Here is a 23,344-nt window from a genome sequence, read left to right as displayed (position 1 = left end):
AAATTGTAAGAGCTTTTCCAACGTACAGGATTGCGGCACTGGACCTATAGGCTTTGCTTTTTATTTGAACCCAAGAAATTGGTGAATAAATTCTAATACTGCCTGCAGTTTCCCAGCCTTTTGGATGACAATTCTCCACTCTTTGTTACTGGAACACATTACTATTTATGGAAGATATGCACATATTTCAGTGTCCATAAATCACATGCAAACATCTGTTCTTTAGATCAGTAGATGGAGTATGGTAACTGCTTTTTACATTAATATCCATGAAGTAATGCTCACCTACTGACATTATGATTAAACTTAAATATTTTAGCAAATATTTCAGTAATTTAACTTTCCAGGCAATGTAAGTCAAAACAGTAGAAACTGCAAACACAGTCTGGCATGGAGTTCTCTGTGGTCTGTACCCAAAAAATGTCAAATGGAAGTTGTGTGATAGAGGGGGTAAATATTAAGAGCAACATGATCAACTCGGCTAAAACACAAGACGTTCTGTTAGTAATTCTCTGTTCTCATTACTGCCTTTGAAGGGAATTTCTTACCCTCCCCCTTCTTGTGATAGCCTTCAATGGGCAATCTTTTCTCATCTGATGAATCTGGATTGTGTGTAGCAGTCTACATTTTGTCTTAGTAGTATGATCTATTTCCCATGTGATCCTGCAGGCAAGATTCTAAGGCCAATAACTGTGAAGCTGCACTCAGAAAACATATGGTACATGTGGAAACCAAGACTGCGTACAAGTTAAAATGTAAGATGTGGGAAAAACAATATTGCATGATAGGATGGGTGCTGGATGGAAAGGCAGGGGATAAGAGTTTTCTTATTCTGTCTGTCTTCAATCTCAGTGGTAGTATTTTTACATGAAGTGTTTTCAGCTACAAAGAGAAGAATCTTCAGGGTGTATCCTGTTTAGCATTTATGTCAAGCATTTATCTGGTTGTCATATGAACAGAGACTGGGGATTCAATGGTTGTTTTTCAACATCTCCTTTGTCATTGGATTTATTTTATGGGAATGGAGAATGTCATCATAGCAACTGAATTTTCATGGAATGAAACTATGTATAAAAATGGAAAGTAAAAATATTCTGTGTTTCTAGAAGTTATTGAATCCTCCTGTAGTCAATAAATTGCAGTTCTTTACCTGCACAAAGTGGGCTGATTACTTTTAACTTGCCTACTAATCCTCTTGGTTTTAAAAACCTCAAACTGCTTCAGAATGAATGGGGATCCCCCATTTTAGGATTTCTGCAGTATTTCAGTATACTTTTTATGTTGTCTTTTAGGTTCTTCACAGTGATTACATGAAATACATTCAGAAAAACATGCTGGGGGGCTTTTAAAGTATTTTGTTTTTTCAATTTTAAATTATTTTAGAAGTTATAGAAAAGGTGCTGTTTGAGTGCAAGTTAGCTTAGGGATTCTCCACGTGTCTCTATCTTGCTGCCAGAGCAGAGTGCAGTAACAACTGGCTTTAATATCCCATCCCCCTCTTCTTTCTGAGTCACCATAGGAATGAACTGTGAGAATTACCGAATTCAAATAATTATGGTCCTGCTGCACAAAGTTTCTTTTGATCAAGAGCAAGTCATTTGAACCCTAATGTTTAGTGGGTAATACTTACAGCCTCATAAAAGTGTAGTGATGGCTGATATCTCATAGTGCTTTGAACATGTGAAGTGCTATATAAACAATATAGGGCTATTGCACACAACTCAGGCTATTAGCATTTGAGGCACACTGCCCCGGGCCCTTAGAGGGGAAATCACATCTTCACTGGAAAAGAGGCACCTTTTTGAGTTCTGTCTGCTTCCAGATTAAGTACTGGGATCTTTCTAGGTAGCATGTAGATATGAAAAAGTATGTTTTTTCAAATACCATGCTTATTACACAGTACTGGATACTAACTAAAGGCAGACAGCATTCAGTTAGAACTGTGATTCTGAAAATGTAAGGATGGTAAATCATTGCCTGTTTGCATGATTTCCTTTGCTGTAATTGTATTTTGGCATTCTTGCATTTTTTCCTTTGTGAAATTTCTGCATGCAAATCATTGTTGCTAACATACCCAGTATATTTCATGTGTAATTTGAAACAGATGAGAGATGATGTTCCTAAAAATATCACCATACTTTACACAAGTTAGACCACATTTGCAATTTGAGAGTATGTTGAACACTCCATGGGTGTCTGAGTGTAAATGCTGGCGAAATCTTGTTCTTAAAATATCAATGCAAGTTAAGAAAATAGAGGGGCACTTGCTAAACAGCTGATGTAACATCTGTCTATTAGATCTGAAGGTACTGCTCAGATGGGAACAAAGTTTTCATAAGATTGGTAGAATTGCCTGATTTGCTTCATTTTGACTCTCCATCACACATTCTGTATGCTTTCATAAACAAAGGCTCTACTGCTTAGGACCCGCAAGATATGCCTATCTTGCAATCACTGCAATATGCAGTCTGGGGTAGTGGAAAGGCTCATGGCTATCTTCAGGAAGAAGAGGAAGTTCCTTGAAATCTTTTTATGCCAGTCATTGCTTCAATTTAAAAACAGAACAGTTTTTAAACAGTCTTTTTGGTCCAAAGTTGGCAAAACATTCTTTTTGCCTTTTAGTGGTGTAACTTCTTATTTTCAGCAGCAGAGACCATTCTAAAGAACAGCATTTTTCTGCTTGCTTGTTCTTTTTGTCTTGAGCTAAGCTTTTAGGCATGTTAAATGATGTAAACAAGTTTTGGATTTTTGTTACTGTTATCTAGGAACAACCATTCAAAACAAATATGCTATTGACTCAACCCTACAAAGCTCTGAACACAGAATAAGCTCAGAATTTGAAGGACTGGGCACACAGTTTAAATATTTAGCATAGCAAAACCCATTGCAGTACAATTACTTGTACTGGATCCAATGATTTACAGCACAAATACGAAGCATAATCCCATGTATTCAGGGAGCAAATGCCTAGTTCTTTTACTGTTTTCTGTTGGTGGTTTTTTTTTTTTTAAGCAAAGGCCAACACACACAAACCACTTATTTTCTGCCCTGGCAAAGTTATTTTTAAGTAATACATATTCTTCTAAAGAAAAATAGCCTACGGTAAATAGATGCAAGATTGCAGTAACTGTTAGAAAAGCCTTATCTTTATTGTCAAAAAATGGTGTGCCCTCAATGTTTTTAATCTGCCTGTATTTTTGTAGCGCACTCGACATCCTCCTCCTTGTCCCTGTTGAGCTCAGCTGCCCTTTGAAAAGCTCTTTGTGCTCCAGTGACCACTTTAAACTCCCTATTGACAAAATTAAGCTGGACTCCTAATTTATTTTTCCAACAGAAAGTGTGAGTTGAAAGTGGTCATTGGCCCAAAAACCTATGGTGAGAGCAAAGATGATTTTACGAGGAAGGGGGAGTGATGTTTTCTCTCCTTTTCTCTGTCCTTCAATCCCCTTCTGCTAATTTCTTATAACCCTCTTGCTTCTTCCAAGAGTCCCAGGAAATTGCAGTTCCTACATGCCTTCCTGAAGTTTCCCTTTTTCAGCCCCACAGCAGTGATGTTTCCCTTTTTCAGCCATCTACTAAGGAAGGGTAGGCCAGGAAATAATGTTTGGGACCTTGAATGAAACTGCTTTGTGAATCCAAATTCTGTCTCTCAAAAACGTGGGAAGACTTACTGGAAGATTGGCATTGAAGTAAATGTGTGAATGGGATGAGGGAAAGCAGGTATAGCTAAATCAAGTGGAGATTAAACCATTTCCTTTGTTTCACATTTAATATGTGTGTGTGTTTAAAAATACATGTAAACACACATGGAAACATAGTTTAATGTGATGGAAGAAATGGAAATGTCTCTTCTAAAATTTAAGAGTATCAGATTTGTACATCTATAACATCCAGAAGGCTCAAACATAATCAAAATGTATTTCTACAAAACTGGGTCTTGCTTTTCTGCAGTACCTAATACATTTAAACACCCAACTTGTAATGATTTAACAGTTTTGGGACTAAGTGGATGGCATTTTATGCAGTCAGCACCTTCTCTGAAAATGTCTAGAGATCCAGTATTGCCATCTCACTAACCACTCCTAATCAACAAATCATAATCTGAACAATTATAGATGACATTGGCTATTCTGAGAAGTTTTGTTTCTGCATCGATACCTTCTTAGATTTATAAAAACCTTTTCTTGTTTATGTACCTACCGGTTTTCTTGTAAAGAGTAATCAGGGAGTTTGAAGGTCACAGATTAAAATTTCTGTGCTACTTAAAGGTGTTCTGTTTGTATTTTTCTTTAAAAAATCTGGATTAAATTCCATTCAGTGGGAAGGCTCCATCACTTAAATCCTATGGTAACTCTATACTCCAAACATCTAATGCAGAGACATTATGCTGGCTTTTAGAAGATAGGGTGAATTTCATTCTTAGTGAATATGACCCAGGTGCTAAAAAGCTGTAGCTAAAAGTGCTAGGTTAAAAGCACAAGTCAGCTAGGTACATAAATATTACATGGCTATATCTTTAATGGGTTCCTGTCGTAGACTTGCTTTGTTTAAAGATTTCCATAACCCTGCTGATTTATTGCATCTTTTCTAGAAGTATGCTGTTAGCAGGAAACTCAGTTGAAGCACTTTCAATCATGTTGGAGGATCATTATACTTTCACTTGAATAACTAATTAGTTGCAAGAAATTAACCACTGCTGTTTAGCACAAAAACACTTCCAAGAAGGGCTTTCATTTTTGTTGTGGAAAATGACCTCAGGCACTTGAGGAGGTGGGCAGACGGGAGAAATAATGATCCTGCTGTCTTTTAATATAACTTTTGTTTTCAATTCAACCTGATAACTAGCAGGCAGCATAACTCTCTGAATAGGGCACTGCACTTGGACTTGGGATAAATATGTTCTAATCTTGCCGGTCCCATGAATCTGATGGCTGACCTCATCCCAGTGATTGAAACTGGTTTAAGGTTCTAAATACTGTCCCTAAAGGCTGTGGGAGACAGAATATGAGACTGAGGAAGAAATAAATTAGTGAACAGGATGGAAGGAAGAATATAATAGTACCAAAGAAAGGATATAGCCAGTCTGTTTGTGTCTCTGGAACTTATTTTTCTTCTTGTGAACTGATCATGCTTAATTAGTGTATGAGGGTTTTATTGTCATATGCTGTTCACAGCACTGTTAATATAATGTAAGACACAGTGTGGTGGGGAAGGAGAATAAAGAACAGCTAAAATACTTAGCAATTTGCTCCACTTCTCCTAGGGCAAAAACTGGAAGGAAATTGAAGACAATAGTTTCTGAGATCTAGATTCTTGTCTAATATATAAAATTCATTTAATGAGGTAATAAGAGTGACAAATCCTGGTCACTTTTTTTTCACTGGAACTGTAATTTCACTCATGCTATTTGAGAAATATACATGTAATATATTTCTAAATTATAAAATAAAACCCTTATGATGCACATACAGATCAGTCATCTCCATGCAGTCTTCTCCTACCTCTATTGCAGAGGCAGTGAATCCCTCAAGTATTTGGAGAAAAAGAGAAGTATCATCCAGAAATATGAGGACAAAGGGGAAGGGAAGCTTATGGGTATTGCTTTATCCCCCCTTCCTTCTCTCTGCTCACACTTGCAAGATTAGAAAGTTAAGTCCTCGATATGTGTATCTCAGATGCAGTGATACAGAAATGCTAGGAATTATTCAGTGCAAAAAGGGAGTGGGCTAGTGTAGTCATGACAAACTCCTCCTGAATATCAAAAATAAGGGTAGCACTACCCCATTCCTATAATAATTTTAACACTTTTCGCCTCTCTTCTGTTCTTTGCCTTCTTTCCAGTACTTACTCTCAAGCACCTATTTTGGGTCCCTGAATGTTAGCATCAGAATCTCATTCAGCTGTTTATGATTACATTTGATTACCTGCAGTGTAAGTGTCTTCTGAAAATATTCACATAAAGCTAGATAAACCTAGTACTTGCTGGATGTGTGGTTTTTTCCTTTTTTTTTTTTTTTTTTTTTGCTGAGTTTACATGAGAATACAGGAGAGAGGAAGGTCATGTCTAACTTTTCTTTGTGGGGGAGGTTTGCATATGTGCATGCCAGGAAATCTAACTTCATATGGAAGAAAACAGCAGAGCTGCCTTCTAGAAAGAGGACATGAGCAATGCCGTAACATCTTCAATCAAACCCATGAGATATATATATTTTTTTTTTTTGAGCAGCTATGGAACAGACAATTTTAGATTGCACGTGCTGCCACTAAACCAAATCAGCACAAACATAGGCAGCCAGAAGCCTTTGTGTTTATACATGTTCAAGTCACTCTGCTTCAGGATAGCTGTGCATAAGAGCATAGGAAAAGGGAAGGGAGAAGGGCTTAGTGATGAAAACTCTTTACTACTTTCTAGAAAACTACCTACCAGGGGTTTTAGAACAATATATTACCATGAAACTGCACACAGGGACTTTCAAAAGGATCAAGGGATTTTAAAAGACCCCGTCCCTTGACACTCAGCAGAATTTGTGCTAATTCCAGTGCTTGCTGTTGTGCATCACTGAAAATGCAATCTGAGTGCAAGAATATCACAGAAATGTGTTCAAGTCAATGCAATGTATCTTTCAGATGAATGCTATGCAATAGCCCAAGATTCTTTATTTCTAATATCTCTGGCTCATCCAAACTATGTAGATACACACTTTGTAGTAATTACAACTGAATAATATATAACTGAATATAAAACCATTAACAGACATCCAAGTTATAGGCTGTTGACAGATGTCTCAATTTTCCTTTCCCATTTATGAACATATTCTCTGTTTTGCTTCCATTACCTAATTTTTACTTTCTCTTCCATTTTGATCTTTAACAGTTCAAGCTTAATCTGTCTTCAAATAACAGGTGCTGACTTTGAGAGTAGCTTCAAACTTCAGTTTGGACTTCTGCCTGCTCTGTTCAGATTAGGTTCGTTTGAGTTCTTACTCAGATCTAAATCTTGAAATTCATTTCCACTTGGATACTCTTATTCCTGCCACACTAACTATTGACTTGCTAATGTTCAGACATCAGTTGACCCTACGCTGTGGAAAATATATGGTCCTTCATAGTCTTGTATAATCAAAATAATTGGAAAACGTGTAGTCTAAAGAACCTAAATATCTACAGAGAAGAGAATGCAAGACTCTGCTTTAAAGGAAAACCTTTGAAATACAATTAAAATAAATAGGCAGCTATGTTTCCCTTGCATTTACACTTCAGTTATTGGATGAAATTACAAAGCACAAAGGCTGATCATGAATGAATCAACAGCAGTATAACCCTAGACCTCTTTACTGAGAAAATGTGTCTATACAGACTGAGTACGTTAAGCCAAGACATTGAGGAACAAGCAGAGAAATATCACTTTAAGTGGATTATAGGAAAAAAACATGTAACTATGTTCTATTCTTTCTATTAGGAAACTCCTATGTATTGTGTGTAAACATAGCTAATTTTCTGTTTCAATAGCTGTGCCTGCATGTAGTTGAAAAGATCAAGTAAACGAGAAAGTAGGTTGGGTTTGAGAATACATTTGAGAATCCTTGCTTTGATTTGGCCTATGCTGAGTAAATCAAATGTGAAGAAATTAGCTCCTAAAGTGCATTCTAGGTGATCTCAGACAAATGGAAAGAAAATTGCACTGCAAATTGAAAAAAAAGGTTCTGAATTGGAAAGTGTATGCTTGTTTTTGCCTGGTATAGTCCAGTAAAAATTTTTTTTCCCCATCTTTCCCCACCCTTTTCTCCTCTACTGAGGGTATAAGCCAACCTTATTTGTCTTCCTTTCTGGTTTCCCAAGGTGTAAGTCTGTAAATGAGTCTTCATGCTGATGAGCAAATATGTTTCTGTAATATTTTGCAATGCACAAGCATTCAAAGTTTGTACATCTCATCAATTTATTCCAGTTTGACATTCATCAACAAAACATGGCTGCTTTTCTCAGGTGGTCAGCAGTTTTCCATTCAGACCCGGTGGTGATGAATTGGAATTTCTATAGTTCAAAACTCCTTCTAAGTATAGTGAACAAGTATAAATTCACTCTTTATAATTACAAAACCTCATTGGAGTCTTACAATTCTGAGTGGAAATAGGGATAGTTTTATTGGTCAAAAACCCCCTGTACTTTGCAGATTATACTGTGTCCCACGAAAAGAGAATTAACAGCCTTTCTTGCATTATGGCTTCTTTGTGCCTAACATGTTTGATGTATATTATAGATGTTTGTCAGAGATGCATAGTCCGAAGCTGAATGATGAACAGGGTCTGCATTCTATTAGCTTTGGCATTCATCCCAGGATTTTTTTTCCCACTATCTTTATTTAAAAAGAGAAAGGAAAAATTAATGTAGTCTTAGGGCTTAGGACCTACTCTTTCTCATTCTTTCTTATGCTGTTTTAAGCCTTTGTATAGCACTAGTATCAACTATTCAATCAGTGTCTTTGAAAAGCACCTACCAGGCTGCCAGATTCCTGATGCAGAGAAGCTAGATGGTGCCAGAAATCAGTCACTCTGTGCTAAATATTGCTGCTGGCTCCACTCCCTGTCTCTCAGAGTCTGTAGAAGTCTAATCTTCTGTTCTTCAGTGAAAGGATGGCAGGATTTAAAAACGCCATCTTAAGTTGCTGTTACATAACAAATGTCTTGCCATCCTGCATGGTTAAGGAGTTAAACTGGTTTCTGGCCTCAAATGGTAGCAAGGTCCTCTTTTTTTTTTTTTTTCTTTTTCTTTGGCTGTCTTTTATTATATGGAATACCTTTATGCTCAGCTACTGTGGTGTGTGTCATTCAGTTCTTCACTTGTCAAGACTTAAGTTTAGTGAATTTACAAATTTTTCTATTTTAAACAAAGTTTTTCTGCCAATCGAGCCTAAACATCAATATCAAACTTCTAAAACACGCACAGAATGCCAACTAGCAGAGTACCTGTAAATCACCACTGCTGCCCCCACCTTTTACCACCTAGAAGATGTCTATACAGAGTTGGCAAACTGAAAATTAAGATGGTGTAATAATATGACAAAAATTAATAAAAGTAATGCTGAAGCTGATGTGCAAACAAATCTTTTCATAATTGTAAATACATCTCCATGGTATTTACAGTTTTTATAGAATCCACGGACCTTCCCAAAAATACCGAGCCATTTGATTGTATAAGAAATAGAATGAATTTTCCAATCACACTTACAATATGCAAACAATTTTTAGTAGACATTTAAGACAATAATTACAAAATTAGTCTAGTGTGTAAACCTGATCAAGCTTCATTATTTTGCTTAAATGCATTCCACAGCTGGCTTAGGTGCTCATCTAGCACACAGTACCTAAACTCAAAATCTGAAGACTCAAAACACCCTCTTTCAGTGCTTGTCTCACTATGGAGGTGTCCAAAGCCCCATGCCACCAAAATATCTGCCAGATGAATTCCCTATTGCTCAGGCCAGGCTGGTGATGAGCATTGCTCTGCAGAAGTGCCCTGCTGGCTTTGCTTCAGCATGTCTTGCACAACAGGCTGAAGGAGCATGCGGTTTCCCTCCCCTCTGCTTTCTGCTCCTTTGAGCTGTCACTGGAGCCAATCCTAAAGATAAGGGAAGTTGGTGTCTCAGTTACCAAGCTGTAGCTGAGCAAATTCTCTATTGCCAGCTGAATATTTAATTGCTCTTTGCAAACTGTGAAAGCTTATTGAGGAGGCATTTGATAGCATTTTTCAATCAGAATATCTGGTCATAGGTAGGGAGCAGATCTGTGTTCAAAATCCAATTGGGAAAGCAGGTCTTCCATGCCCTGTGTGAGTAAGCTATTCCTTGGGAGGGAGGCAGTACAAGTGCCTGCTCCTTTGTCAGCTGGAAGAGGAGTGTTTTCAGAGCCAAACTCAAGGAGAGAGTTCCTGGTCATATCACTGTAATGGCAGCAACATAAAACCCAAAGTTTCAAGGCTGCCATTCTAGGCCTGTGATCCTCACTATTTCCCCACCTAATTTAGTAGCATTCTCTTCAATCTGTGGACTTCTGTCTTTTTATATGTGTAGTTCTCTAAGCAATATATATAACTGCCTAGATATAAATATTTATGGGTATTTTGGGTATAGATTCTTGGATAACTGTAACATTTATTATTTCTATAACTTCAGTCCTTCAGTTGCACTGTCTTCATGGCTTCCCCACCACCACCACACAGAAATAGATGTAATCGTTGCAGGTTTTGGTTGACTCTTCTCGTCCTTAACTAAGAAGCTAATATATTTGTTTCTGGATGTTCTGCGTTCTTCTTAGACCTAACTTGATATTGCTCCTTCTGGTGAAGTGACAGCTTATGGGTGCTTTGTGACACAGCACAGCCAAGAAATATGTGTGCAGGATGTGTTTTCTCCAGTTGGATAGTTTTCCAGTTAGCAGGTAAACCAGAGCCACAAAGTCTGTTTCAATTATCGAAGGGTTTAGCATCAACTGCTAAATCTAGACATCTACTGTATGAACCCAGTATTTATGCGTATGACTGAAAATGTTAATATATGAATTTGAGGATCTGAGAAGGATTTTTATAATGTAAATTAGCTTTTAGCTGAGCCACAATGAAAGTAAACCTAAGATAAAAGAAAACAATAATCCTATGGACCTAACTGCAGAGTTTATTTCTACTTTCTACTATTACTCTGCCAGCAAGTAGTTGGATGGCCCAGATATAAACAGAAGGTTCATTATATCTTAAAGTTCTTTTCTAGAGTTAAAACGATGGGAAAGAGCTCTGAGATAGATTTCTTGTTTTAAAGATTATGAATATGAATAATTACTAGTGGGAGTAACCTATAACCTTCAAGACAGTTTTTCTCCTCTGTGTGTGTGTTTAAAAAAAAAAGAAAAAAAAAGCTTTAATAACCTTTACTTTGATAATGTTATGATGTACCTTCAGTGTATGGGCGTCTTAAGCCTTCCTTATCTGCAAAGCTGAACCTTAAAAAGTGCTATGCAGTTTTCTTCTACTGAATATGCCAACTAGAGTGTCTTAATAAAGTGAGCTTTCTTCTTTATATGGGGATTTTCTAAGAAGGGATTTTCCTATTTAATTGACTTTGGAAGGAGTTAACTCTGTATTTTGAGCTTCCTTATCCATGTTCCACCTGACTGTGTTAGACTGCTTTATTACTGAAACTTTATACTGATAGTTTTTGTTTATTATTCAGAAGATTAGGTAATTGAAAATAATCTAGTTACTCCTCTCTAGATGCCTTTGGGGATACTTGGAAAAACTAATTGTAAAAATGTGCTATAGTATGAATGTTGCTGACTTTCATTTGATTCTTCATTCATTAATTTGAGACAATAAAGGAGAACAAATGTTGCTTATGTAAAATAAGCTGAGAGTGCAGAAACAGAGGAAACGTGCCTATTCTTGTGAGAGGTGTGGTGTGCCATAGTTTATGATGAAGTGCAGTTGAAGAGCTGTTATGACTAAGATGGATGCTGCCTAATGCAGGTCTGGTAGAGCTACTGTTTCTGATTATGTATTTCTTCCCTTCACCTTCCCAACTTCTCCCACCACTGCAGCACTGTCCTACATTTTCCCTTCATGGGGGAGGAAGAGCTTATGGGGGAATACTAGTTGGCAACAGAAGCATGCCACCAGCTGGACTCTAATGATAAAACTCAGAAATATGTTGGGAAAAAAGCACTGCAAGAAGGGAAAAGAAGAAATAATAGCTTCGGGAGATAGCATTCTGTTGTGAACTGTGGCAATGTAGATTGCATCACATGGGGTTATGTGTCTGTGGTTTATGACAAGCTGGTAATTATAATCTGAAGATAACTCAGTGCAATGTTTATATAATTTCTTGTTAAACTTGTCATGGATATTCACTTGAGATGTGATTCTATTTAGGTTTGGCCTTTTCATCATACTGTATTCACATTATTTTCTAGTTTTCTTATGTTTGGAAAAAAAAATAATCAGAAACCTTGTCCTAGATCAGGCAATAGAGGCATTTTTTTCAGGACCAGAATGCAGGCATAGATGTTTCTATGGGTTTGGATTGGTTTTGGTTTCTTTCCTCCTGAAATATCACTGTCCATATTTTTTCAAATCAGAATTAGGTACTTAATAATGAAAATTGATAATGCTTTAACTGCAGATACATGAGTGAAAATATGTGTCAAAATTTGCAGCCTAGAAAGAGGTCTCCAGACGAGCTCAGCAAAACAGTTCACAGATTATGCTAATTCATGTTCACTCTAGAGAGTATCTATGGCAAATTGCCTGATTATAAAAGTAATTATTAAACTGATATGGAAACTCTTCCCTACTGTCGTAGCATAAATTTTCTTCTAATTTGTTTGATTTCTAAATCTACAACAGTACTTAAAAATCATAGCTTTGGTAGCCTGGCTACAAGTTTCTCTAAAGCCCTATGCATCTGAGTGATGATAAACCAGAGTAGACAGAGAGTTTATATTTCATTGTCCTCTTGAATCCCATCACATGTGTTTGACTATGCAAGAAAATGATTAAATATGTATAATTGGATTTTTGAATATCCAAATTAGGTATTACAGACAGTTGTGCTACTGTTGCATGAAAGTTGAAAAATGGAAGGCAAGGAATTTATTTAGAGAAAACAGACTAAGTGTAAGGATGTAAACAGGACTAAATGTAAATAGATCTGGAAAAAGGGGGATCTTTGAGACACAAGCAAAACAGACTTTTTTGATGGTAAAGAGTGAAAAAGGATTTTAGAGCATCAAATACTTCTGTGTTTGCTGGATCTTCCAGAGCAAAAACTTTCTGTGTAGTTGAGAAGCAAAATATTTTTGCATTGGTTTTTGTAAAGGCTTGTTTCCATCAGCACTCCATAAATATTTGCTTGAAAAGGTACTGATTTAAGCATTTAATTTTGTGTCTTTCTATATAAAAACTGAAGAATGTATATATTGGAAAAATAGTATACCTATTTCATTTTGATACATCCTAAATTGAATGATAAATGGTATTTTCTTGGATTTAAAAAAGAAGATACGAAAATATGTATATAACAAGGTATAAAATTGAATGTATTTAATCATTAATATCCCTGAAAATCATGAAAATATACAGTCTTAACTTCAGATGTGTGATTTGTAAGAAGGGATATAGTGAGTTCAGATCATTCTCACTTAGTTTTGGTTTGTGTTTAAATACAGTCCTCTCCCTAATTCATCATAATAATCAGTGGATTTCTATTGATGAGGTTAACAGGGACATATCAGTAAGTTTAAAAATGGACCTGATTTCCCAGTTCAGAGCAGGGATAAAGGGGAAGGTATTCTAGTGTTTCTCCAGTAAGCTCTTTCTTTTTATACCTGAAACACAAATTACAGCCAGCTAGCGGTCAAGCATGAATTAAATCTGTGGTGTGTAGTACTGTATCTTTTCAAGCAGATGTCTGAAGAGAATACCTAGTATTTTTACCCTTATTTAAAGGCCAGAGGCCAAAATATTTATTGAACCAACTAAAGGAAGAAAACTCTATGTAGAGATCTCCAGTTCTTAAGTAATCAAACCTAGCATCTCTTAACAGATATTTTTGAGGAGATGCCATATTCACTTATAAACAGTGAGTTGTTTCAGGAGTAGCTTTGGACTAAACAGTGTATATTTAAAGTAGGTTTCCAAAATGGCCTACTGTTACTTTACTTTGCTCTCTATTAAGTTAGATGGGAATGTTGTGGTTTGAGCTCAAGGGCAACTGAGCACCAAAAACTATCTTCCAAGGATCATCCATTTCTAGATTGAGTGATCATTTCTAAGTCATTTAAGTCATTAGGTAGTGGTCTAGACTAAATTGAGAGCACCAAGAGTTAATACTACCATAGGGTAGTATTTGACATACCACAGCTATTTCTTTTTGCAAAGGAGACCATAAGTCCCAAAGAACGGTTAAATAAATGTGTAAAGTTTTGCCTCAGATTATTAGTGACATGTTAGCTGAGGCAGGTATCTCCATTCCTGGCAATATTTAAAAATTGATTGGACAAGGCACTCAGCACAGGATGATGACAGGTTTGCTCTGGTTGAGCAGGATGCTGGACCTAGGGTGAGGTACTGTGCTCCCTTCTGACCTCACTTATTTCAGGAGTCTCTCTGATTTCAGTCGTTCTGAGTATATATTGATGAGGCTTGATGGAACTGCTTCAGAGGCACTTCCATTGATAAAGATATTTCAGACAGCTCGAGACTTTAAAGTAGATCTACATGTTTTTGTCAGCTGTTTGAGACAAACTTGTATATTTGAAGGTTGCTCTGAGCATACTGTTCTAAAGGTCAGGAATAAGTGTATCTTTCTGATCACTGACACTTCAGAAAAAAATTATATTTGGGATATTCATATGTGTGCATAACTACAATTCCTATAGTGTGGTGTGGTTTTTGTTGTGGTGGTTTGACTTTGAGAGGGGGTGAATTAATAGGTGGGGGGAGTTGTGTTTTGCTTCCAAACTCTAATGCCAAATCATTGTAGCTTTGGATGACATTTAAAATGGAGTGCAGGGGGGAAATAAGACATTACATTGGAGGGGAAAAACAAAAGATATAAAGAAGCTAGGTCACTCTTAAAATTCTCTCTTCATTTAGGAAAACAAGTAAAAGAATTTCAACATTTAAAAAGAAAACTGTAGGCTGATTTTTCTCTTCCTCCCCCCCCCCCAGTGGAAACAAATTTAAAAGTTTAATTGAACTGTTGAATATATTCAGTTGCCCTAGATAATCTTGGCAAGTTTAGAACATGCTCAAAAACCTTCATGGATTCCTGGTATTTAGCTCTTCTGAGTTGAGATTACAACTTTAATGAGCAAAAATCACTGTTATTTTGCATATGGCATTAGAAATAAGAAATAAGCAAATATAGAATAAAATTATCTCAGTAAAGTTTAATAATGTGAATATTTTTTTCCTTAGTGTGAATAATTTGAAATACTAACTTGAGGTTCTGAGTGTTCAGACTGATTAACTGCACGTACTTTACAGTGCAGAAAATAGAAAAATCATGAAATCTTAAAACTTCTTCCTTAGATAAATACATCCTTTAATCTTAAATGGAGCTGGCTGTTTGAGAGCTGTAAGCAGCAGACACCCCACCACCACCCCACCCCCAAAGGAAAGGCCTGGTTTTGACCTTGAAACAGCTTTCTTTGGGCTTTTGAGATGAAAAAAAGTTTTAAGTGCAGGTCAAAAATCTGGATTCAGTTCCTAACTCTGTTAGTGACTTCGTATGACTAGTTCAATTTTGTTTGAATAATTTAGAAATACAAATGTCTTGGATTTTGTCACACAGTTGTTAAGAAATTTCAGCGTATTCTCTTTTAGGATGCTATCAAAGTACAAATTGTTATTTAATCAATATTTGCTATTTTGAATAACTACATATGTACAGGTCAATAAATACCTGCTTCTGGAAACAGTGTTTCAGTACATCTGGAATATTTTACTGAAAGTGGAAACAAAAAAATCCCTAATATTTAAAAAACATAAGAAAAAAAATCCCACCTGATCTAGTTTAGAAGTTAGTTTGTTTAAAGCACATTATTTCTGACTCCCTAACCATATCCTATATTTTAATTTTAAATTCTTCATTAATGTTTTTTATCTGGCTCTGTAGTATTTGTACCTCTCCAAATTTCATTGGTGTAAACAGGAGTCTTTGCTACGTGATGAATGAAGTATTGCAGCTGTCTGAGTAAGAAATTTCAGTGTGATCTAAAGATAGACTTGTCTCTTGTATCTATTCTTTGGCAGAGAAAGAGGATGATTGACGAGAAGTATAGTATATGAAAGAACAGTTAAAACACAGACACGCTGACATTATAATACAGTGTCTCATCGGGTGATGTGGTGTTTTGACTACATGGCTGCAGCAGGTCTATAATTTAAATGCCATTAATGGCACAAAAAGCAGTAGCATGGAGACAGGAATACTGTAAAATCCCTGGGTCTGTACTTAAATGCAGATAAACTAGCCCTTTGAACTTGTGGTGCCAAATGTTGTCCAAAGTTACGATTCTTCCATGAGGAAAGCAGTTTTTGTTTTTGTGGTGGTTTATTTCTTCCCCTCCTCCTAGCACAGACAGACATTTTCTGTTTAGATCATTCAGCTTGTGTCACTACAAAGATCCCAGGCAAAGGGAGGCTGCTTGTATTTTGCCTAACTCATGTCCCGTTCACAAATTCAGTATAGAATTCGCTATTGTGAATAGTGATTACTATGTTTTCTTTGTGCTCATTGGCTTTTGAATATGCTTCTTTATACTTTAGTAAAAGTAGCACACAGAACTAATTTCACCAGAAGCTATTGGTGTTTAGCTGTAACAGAGTTACACATAATCCTGTGACTGCATCCCTTTTATAATATCTCATTTGTTTCTACTCGGCTGTTGTAATGTTCTCCGTCTTTTAGACTTGTTGTCCTTTCCCTTTCTCTCCTTTTTTCTTTTTCTTTTTTCCCCCCATTTTAAATTATAACTGACTTTGTTTTGCTTATTGAACTTAACTGTGGGTAAGCACATGTTTCCGTACCCTCACAGAAGCCAAACGTTTAATGCACCTTAGTGTAATGTATGCTGTAATTGTTTGCCAAATTGGAGTGAGGCTTTCCAAAAACAGTTCCTGATCTGTGAGAACCTTGCAAAATGTGTACAATATTTTAATTGTGAAGCTTTTTTAAAGTACATATTTCAAAAGAGGAGAAGAAATGCTGTGTAAGTGAAACCTGTTTAAAGCTCTTCGCCATTTCTATCAGGAGACTGTTTTAATAGTCGCATTATTTCTTTATACTGATAGAATGCAAACAAAAGAATAAAGCTTTTGTAAATTGCCTTTAGGCTTTTTTTTCCCCCTTTAAACAGGTTTATTCTATATAAGTCTTGTAAGTATATACCATGTATATACTAGCTGTTTCAAATTTTGGCTAAGTGGATGGACTCTTTTCAAAATATTCTTGCAGTGCTAGCAAAGTTTCAATCCAACATCTATGAATAAATCAAAACTAAATAATAATAGCTGCTAAAGCTGTATGTAGGGGGGGTTCAGAAAAGCTGTATCTTTATAGTACAAGCATCAAGTTTTAAGTGTAGCAAATGTGTACGTGTATGTATATCTTTTCTCACTTAAAAAGAAATCATGCCTAAAATTCAACGTATAATTGCTAAAAAAATATATGACATGGTTCTGTTTCATACTCAAGGTAAAAAGAAGTGAAGAAAAATAAAGCAACTGCATTAATTAAGAAAATCTGGATCTTAGCAGAAGTTATTTATTGAGAATTATTTTTATCTGGTATCATGTGTAGCTATCTCTTTGAGTCAGAGTCTTTCAAATCTGTGATCATAAAAATGGCTTTTTATTGATCCTGTGCATTCACATAACTCAGGTTCTTCCAAATTCTAGTATTAGCATGTGCAAAGGGAAACCTTATGACTGCTTTAGTTTTGGAAGGAATCTTGATCAGAATAGTCAATAAAATGCAAAAAAGGTACATTGTTCAAGTGAAGGCAAACGTCTATTTTGATTCTCTTCTGAATATTAGTGAAGAAAGATTTCACTTAAAGCACTATGCATGGCTGCTACAATCAGTACTTTTTAGTTTTGGCAGGGGACTGGGGGTTCTTCAAAGAAGTGTTTAGTGGCTCTAAATAAAGTTTCTTTGTCAGGCAGTCCAAGAATTTAAACTAGAAATTATGCCTGTAAATTATAAACTTTGGAAGGTTAAGTTTTCTCAACTTCTAACAGCAAATGCAACAGATATAACCTTGGAGTATGTTGGGGAACTACACCACTTCTATCTTCTCTCTTGTAAAGATCAATGTTTTCTTTCTTATCATTATTTGGAGGTGTCACGAGTAAAATATCAAAATTCTGAGTCTTGGGGTACAAGTATCAAGAAAACCTGTCTTCCCTTTATTTCCTCTTCCTAGATTTGTTGCTACTTTCTTCTTTCACTGCCCTGACAATGTACTATCTCTTTTTTGTTACAGTTTGTCTGCTTGATAATGCAACAGAAATCATGCAAACAGAAATGAAATTTCCTGTATTTTCAGTTCCACTGTATTTTTTTTCCTTGCAGTCCCAAAGGAATCATTACTTATGAAATCTTTTGGTTTTGTCTGACTGTGTTTTCACACTATAACTAGTCAGAGTGATTAAAACAACCTGTTATGTATCCACTATTGAAAAAAACAGTAGTTCTAATAACTAGAGGCCTGTGACTTTTTGTGCTAAACTTCCCAAATTCAGTGTTTTCCAAACAGACTTGTGTGTGTCTCTACCCATGTAGCTCATAGTTTATCATGTACTATTTACACAGATGTGTATTCAGACAAGTGTGAATTCTGGGTAAACTTCTGATTCTTTAGTTTTTATTATGTCTTTCCATGTAAGATAAAAATGACAGGAAATGCCTCTATTGTAAATGTAGAATTTACATATATTAATTGCTGAAAATAGTGTTGAAGGACTCTATCTACTTTCAAAATTCTTACAATTTTGCTTGTGACTTTTGAAAAAAATCATAAATTCTTTCTTAGCACCCTTTTCATATAAGCTTGGTGTGGCAGGCTAGGAATTCTTTCCTCTTCTTGAAACCCCTAGAAAACTAGAATTTACCTAGAGCTTAATCACCTATACTAGAATCTCTTCCAAGTTAGTGGAAATGTTTACAAAAATAGCAAGGGTCAGGAAGAGCTTAGGGGTATTGTAACTGCTGCTCACAAACCAAATTGCAAATGCCTATGAGGGATCACTGACTTTGAAAGAAATTCCCGGTGTTTTAATATTATAGCCTTAATTTTCAGGTCTTTAAGTTGCAACACGTTCTAGTAGGAAACAAGGGAAATGCTAGAAAAATTTGCAGCATATTTGCAGCACTTTCCCCCACTTAATGTTATTCATAATGCTCAGAGGGATTGGGCATAAGTACCAGATGATTTTTTAAGAATAGAAGAAACTCTGAAATGAAAAATATTTAATAGAATTTTCCAGAAATTATCATATGTTTGCCCATATTAAGTTATTAACAGATTTGAAACTATCAGCTTGAACAGCACATAAGCAGTATTCTGATTTCTTTATCAGCATAACTTCTGCACTCAAGATCAGAAGATACATACTTCATGGAGATGGACCAGTACTGATTTCTTAACTGTAGTATTACTGATACTGCTTTAAAGACTCTGAATGGAAGAAGAATTTATGGTCTTTAAAGTAATGTTGCATCTCCTCGTCTTCTCTACTCTGAAAACTATTGTAACAGCATAATCAGCAGAAAAAATCAGTGGCTCAAAGAAGTGGGAAAATAAATATGAAGAAATGAAAAACTCAAGGATTAACTAGCAATTTAGTTAAGAGCATTTGGAGATGATAGGATGATGTGCATGTACTTCACACAAATAGATAGTAATTTGAGTTGCATGTAGTGCTTACAGTCATGTGGCAATCTGTGAAGCCAAATGAGCTGTAATGTAATAGTCAGCCACAGTCCTGTGATTTACCTGCACAGAAGAGAAAAATGTGTAAAGGTGTGCATGTGTATGGGTGTTGGAAAAAGGCAGAGAGGGCATGACGGCCTCTATGGTAAGAAGTTAATCTCACCTGGCTTCATTTACCTGCTATGGATCAAGGTTGCAGGTTCAAGAGTTCAGCTGAAGAGAAATGAGTAATTTTTCTTTGCACTTGTTTCCACAAAGCCTCTGTGAGGAATAACATGAAACCAAAGCACAACTTGAGAGAGGTAATGGCTGGCATTTTCCCAAACTGTGTTTTAAATAAGATCAGAACATGGGTTAGTGAAAAAATTTAGTGACAGGTTTGGTAAAACCAGTCTTGGGTATAACACTATTTTTCTACTTAAGAAATAATTTCTGAAAGGAAAAGGAACTGTTCATACTCAACTGCTTTTAAATATAGAGTGAACACAATTTCTCCATGTCATACAAGCATATTATGAACTTAGATAACTTTTTCCTAATAAATGCCTTATACACAAGTAATCCCTTCAATAACCAAAATTGTTTTTACTTTTCTGCTCAAAGCCCTGAGTATATTCTGTAACAATGAAAGCCCTGAGCACATTTCACTTCCTGATGTAGCAGTTCAGTCCCAGCTGCCCTCACGAATGCAGAATTCCAGAGGTTCCTGTTTTGCTGTATGGAGTGGTGCTGTAATTGTTGGACAGCAAGGATATAATTTGGCTATCTGATAATGTTGTATCTGTTGAAATACTTTCACTGTGGCTGTAGTGATGTGTGTATACAGTATGATGGAACCTGTATTATAGATTGCAGTCTTTACATGCATTTATATTGCTCAAGTGCAAGAAGTGCTTAGATTCAAGTATATAATAATGGCATCTTGAATCCCATGTAAGGAGGGAATTAGCTAGTGTTTAAAGCAGCATATAAGGTAACATAGCCATAGCCAATGATTTGATCCTGCCATTCACAGAATCATTTAGGTTGGAAAAGACCATTAAGATCATCAAGTCCAACTGTTAACCACTAAACCATGTCCTTAAATGCCACATCTACACATCTTTTAAATATCTCCAGGGATGGTGACTTCCCTAGGCAGTCTGTTCCAATGCCTGATAACCCTTTTGATGAAAAAATTTTTCCTAATATCCAGTCCAAACCTTGCCTGGCACAACTCGAGGCCATTTCCTCTTCTCCTATCATCTGTTACTTGGGAAAAGAGACCAACACCCACCTTTCTAAAACCTCCTCTTAGGTAGTTGTAGAGAGTGATAAGGTCTTCTCTGACCCTCTTTCTGTCCAGACTAAACAATGCCAGTTCCCTCATTTGCTCCTCACAGGACTTGTTCTCTAGACCCATCACCTTCATTGTGCTAGTTGCCTGCACTAGTCATGTTGGTTGACAGAAGCTCAGCATGACCCAACAATGTGCACTTGCAGCCCAGAAAGCCAACCATATCGTGGGCTGCATCAAGAGAAATGTGGCCAGCAGGTTGAGGGTGGGGATTCTCCCTCTCTATTCCACTCTCCTGAGACCCCTCCTGCAGTCCTGTGTCCAGCTCTGGGGCCCCCAACATCAGAAGGACATGGACCTGCTCAAGTGGATTCGCAGGAGACCACGAGGATGATGAGGGGGCTGGAGCACCTCCCCTGAGAGGACAGGCTGACAGAGTTGGGGGTGTTCAGCCTGGAGAAGAGAAAGCCCTGGGGAGACCTTATAGCAGCCTTCCAGTACTTAAAGGGGGTACAGGAGAGATGGAAAGGGACTCTTGATCAGGGGGTGTAGGGATAGGATGAGGGGTAACAGTTTTAAACTGAAAGAGGATAGATTTAGATTAGCTCCAAGGAGGAAATTTCTTAGTGTGAGGTTGTTGAAACACTGGCACAGGTTGCCCAGAGCAGCTGTGGCTGCCCCCTCCCTGGCAGTGTTCAAGGCCAGGTTGGACGGGGCTTTGAGCAACCTGGGCTAGTGGAAGGTGTCCCTGCCCATCGCAGGGGGGGTGGGACTGGATAAGCTTTAAGGTCCCTTCCAACCCAAACCACTCTGTGATTCTATGATTACAGTGTGTATATAGAGAGGAAGAAGAAAAACCCATTTGTGGAAGTGTTTCTAGATGTTCAGTTCTGGTGTTTCTCCCACTGTTTCAATGGGGCTGTTTTTATAGGACACTAAAACCTTAATAAAGCTTGGATTCAGTAAAAACAAAGAATGTGAGAACAACTGTAGTTGTGGTTGTTCCCATCTTTTTGGTATTATTTCAGAATATATTCTACCATGACTGAATGTGTATATGTTCAAACTTCTTGAACATGTTCATGGCTGGGCTGGGGGCAGATCCTGGATTCCCCTCACTAAATTCATTAAATGCTGTAGATATTGTGCTTGAGGATTATCTTGTTTTAAATCATCACCACAGATCATTTAAGTGATTTTAAATGCACTAATGAGCAGTTGATCAAGGGCAGAAAGCGCCTCAGGTACTATCCATAACTGCCGCTTGTGGCAGAACAGGAATGCCAAACATTAATTTCTTTTCTGTTCCCAAACTCTTTGTGGCCCCTTCTATTTTCCTAATCCATTTAGTTTGAAAATGGATTTTTATTTTTTGATGCTTTTACAAGATGTAGCAAAACAGGGCCTTGTTTCCTGGTGGTGATGCTGATGCATTATTTTAATAGAAAATTGTAATCAAGATTATAGTAATTATATAATAACATAAGAAAAATGGATATGATGATTCCTGGATCCCTTGAATCCTACTTTGTTGGAAAAAGACTGGAGGGACTAATATGGGCTTAGGAGTATGGAGAAAAGGATCTTCTCTCCCTTCTGGGCATGCAGAGTTGAACATTCACTTTGCTTTGTGGTCTAAGTTTATTACTGAATGCTCAAGCAAGTCTGGAGGCATTTCCTAAATGAGGCTGCAACTGTATAGCTTTTAAACTCAGTTAGCCCTGTTTTCTGCATACTGCATTAATTATAATGTAATTTACTTGGTTATGTGAGAAAAGTAAGGTGTGTGAGTCCCTGTAACCAGTTCCCTTCTTTCTATAGTGAGGTGCAATGACTGCATCTTATGTTGCTTTTTGGCAGCAGCAGATATCACTCCAGAATATTAAAATGTAAATTGTGCTTAAAGGAGAGATGCTGGAAAAAAAATCATTTAACAGCAAAGAAATAATTGAATTAGCTTCCACTACCTGATGTGAGATTCCTCCAGAGTAGAAAGAATACCGAACTGGGCTGTTCTTTGTGTAATACAGACATGATAGGTTGGCCCAGTGTATTTCTTCCCCACAACAATCTTCTGAGGCCTTGTGGTCTTCTGTAAAATGAAAACTGGAGAGAAAGCAATCCTATCACAACTGTTACTAATACCAAAGAAAAGTGTCCTAACAAAATAGCTATTCACAGGGATAGGAACAAATTAGAGTGTATTTAACAAAGCAGTAGAACTGATATGTTACCATTTAAAAAAAAAAAAAAAAAAGTAGCAAAAAATAAGACAAAACACTTAATTGCCTTGAGGAAAATCCCCTTTGTTAGGGATCAAGCAAAGAAAATACTTGGCCTGTTTTTATAACATGCTTTTGATAGATTGCAACCTTTTTTCTCTCTGTTTATCTGAATGTCCAACTGTGTCAATTTAACAAATTCATGTAATGCATTAAGCTTGTAATATGATTAAAAGTATTAATAGAACTTTATAGAAAGACTGTTTTTTCTCATTTTGTTAGGAATTTTTCCCTGAAATTGCATATGTATACAAAACTGTGAGTTCATCTGGTTGAAAATGTTATATTTTCCCCCCCCCCCCCGC

At 36.6% G+C, this 23,344-nt stretch overlaps 1 protein-coding gene across 11 annotated transcripts in view; it reads right to left on the bottom strand.

Annotated features, from left to right (window-relative positions):
- The window catches only part of LOC113482599, a 65,681-nt gene that overhangs the window by 5,966 nt on the left and 36,371 nt on the right, over positions 1 to 23,344 (bottom strand). For 6 of the 11 annotated variants that reach the window (XR_003398877.1, XR_003398874.1, XR_003398881.1 and 3 more), the window contains 2 exons: positions 22,725 to 22,863; positions 19,659 to 19,742 (listed from right to left, as the gene is read on the bottom strand). The exons of 1 other annotated variant lie outside the window; for it this stretch is intronic. Coding sequence is in view for 1 of the 10 variants with exons in the window: in XM_026853372.1 (XP_026709173.1) it covers positions 22,725 to 22,863 (139 nt within the window). In the remaining 9 variants the exon portion in view is untranslated. Of the gene's footprint in view, positions 1 to 4,359; positions 4,369 to 19,644; positions 19,743 to 22,724; positions 22,864 to 23,344 lie in introns of all 11 variants that reach the window. 4 more of the 11 variants (XR_003398875.1, XR_003398876.1, XR_003398882.1 and 1 more) reach the window with 4 other exon arrangements.

This window comes from Athene cunicularia (assembly GCF_003259725.1).
Source record: "Athene cunicularia isolate RWA chromosome 8 unlocalized genomic scaffold, athCun1 chr8_part1, whole genome shotgun sequence".
NCBI lineage: Eukaryota > Metazoa > Chordata > Aves > Strigiformes > Strigidae > Athene > Athene cunicularia.
The sequence above is the reverse complement of the archived record's forward strand: the minus strand, read 5'-3'. Positions and strand labels throughout refer to the sequence as shown.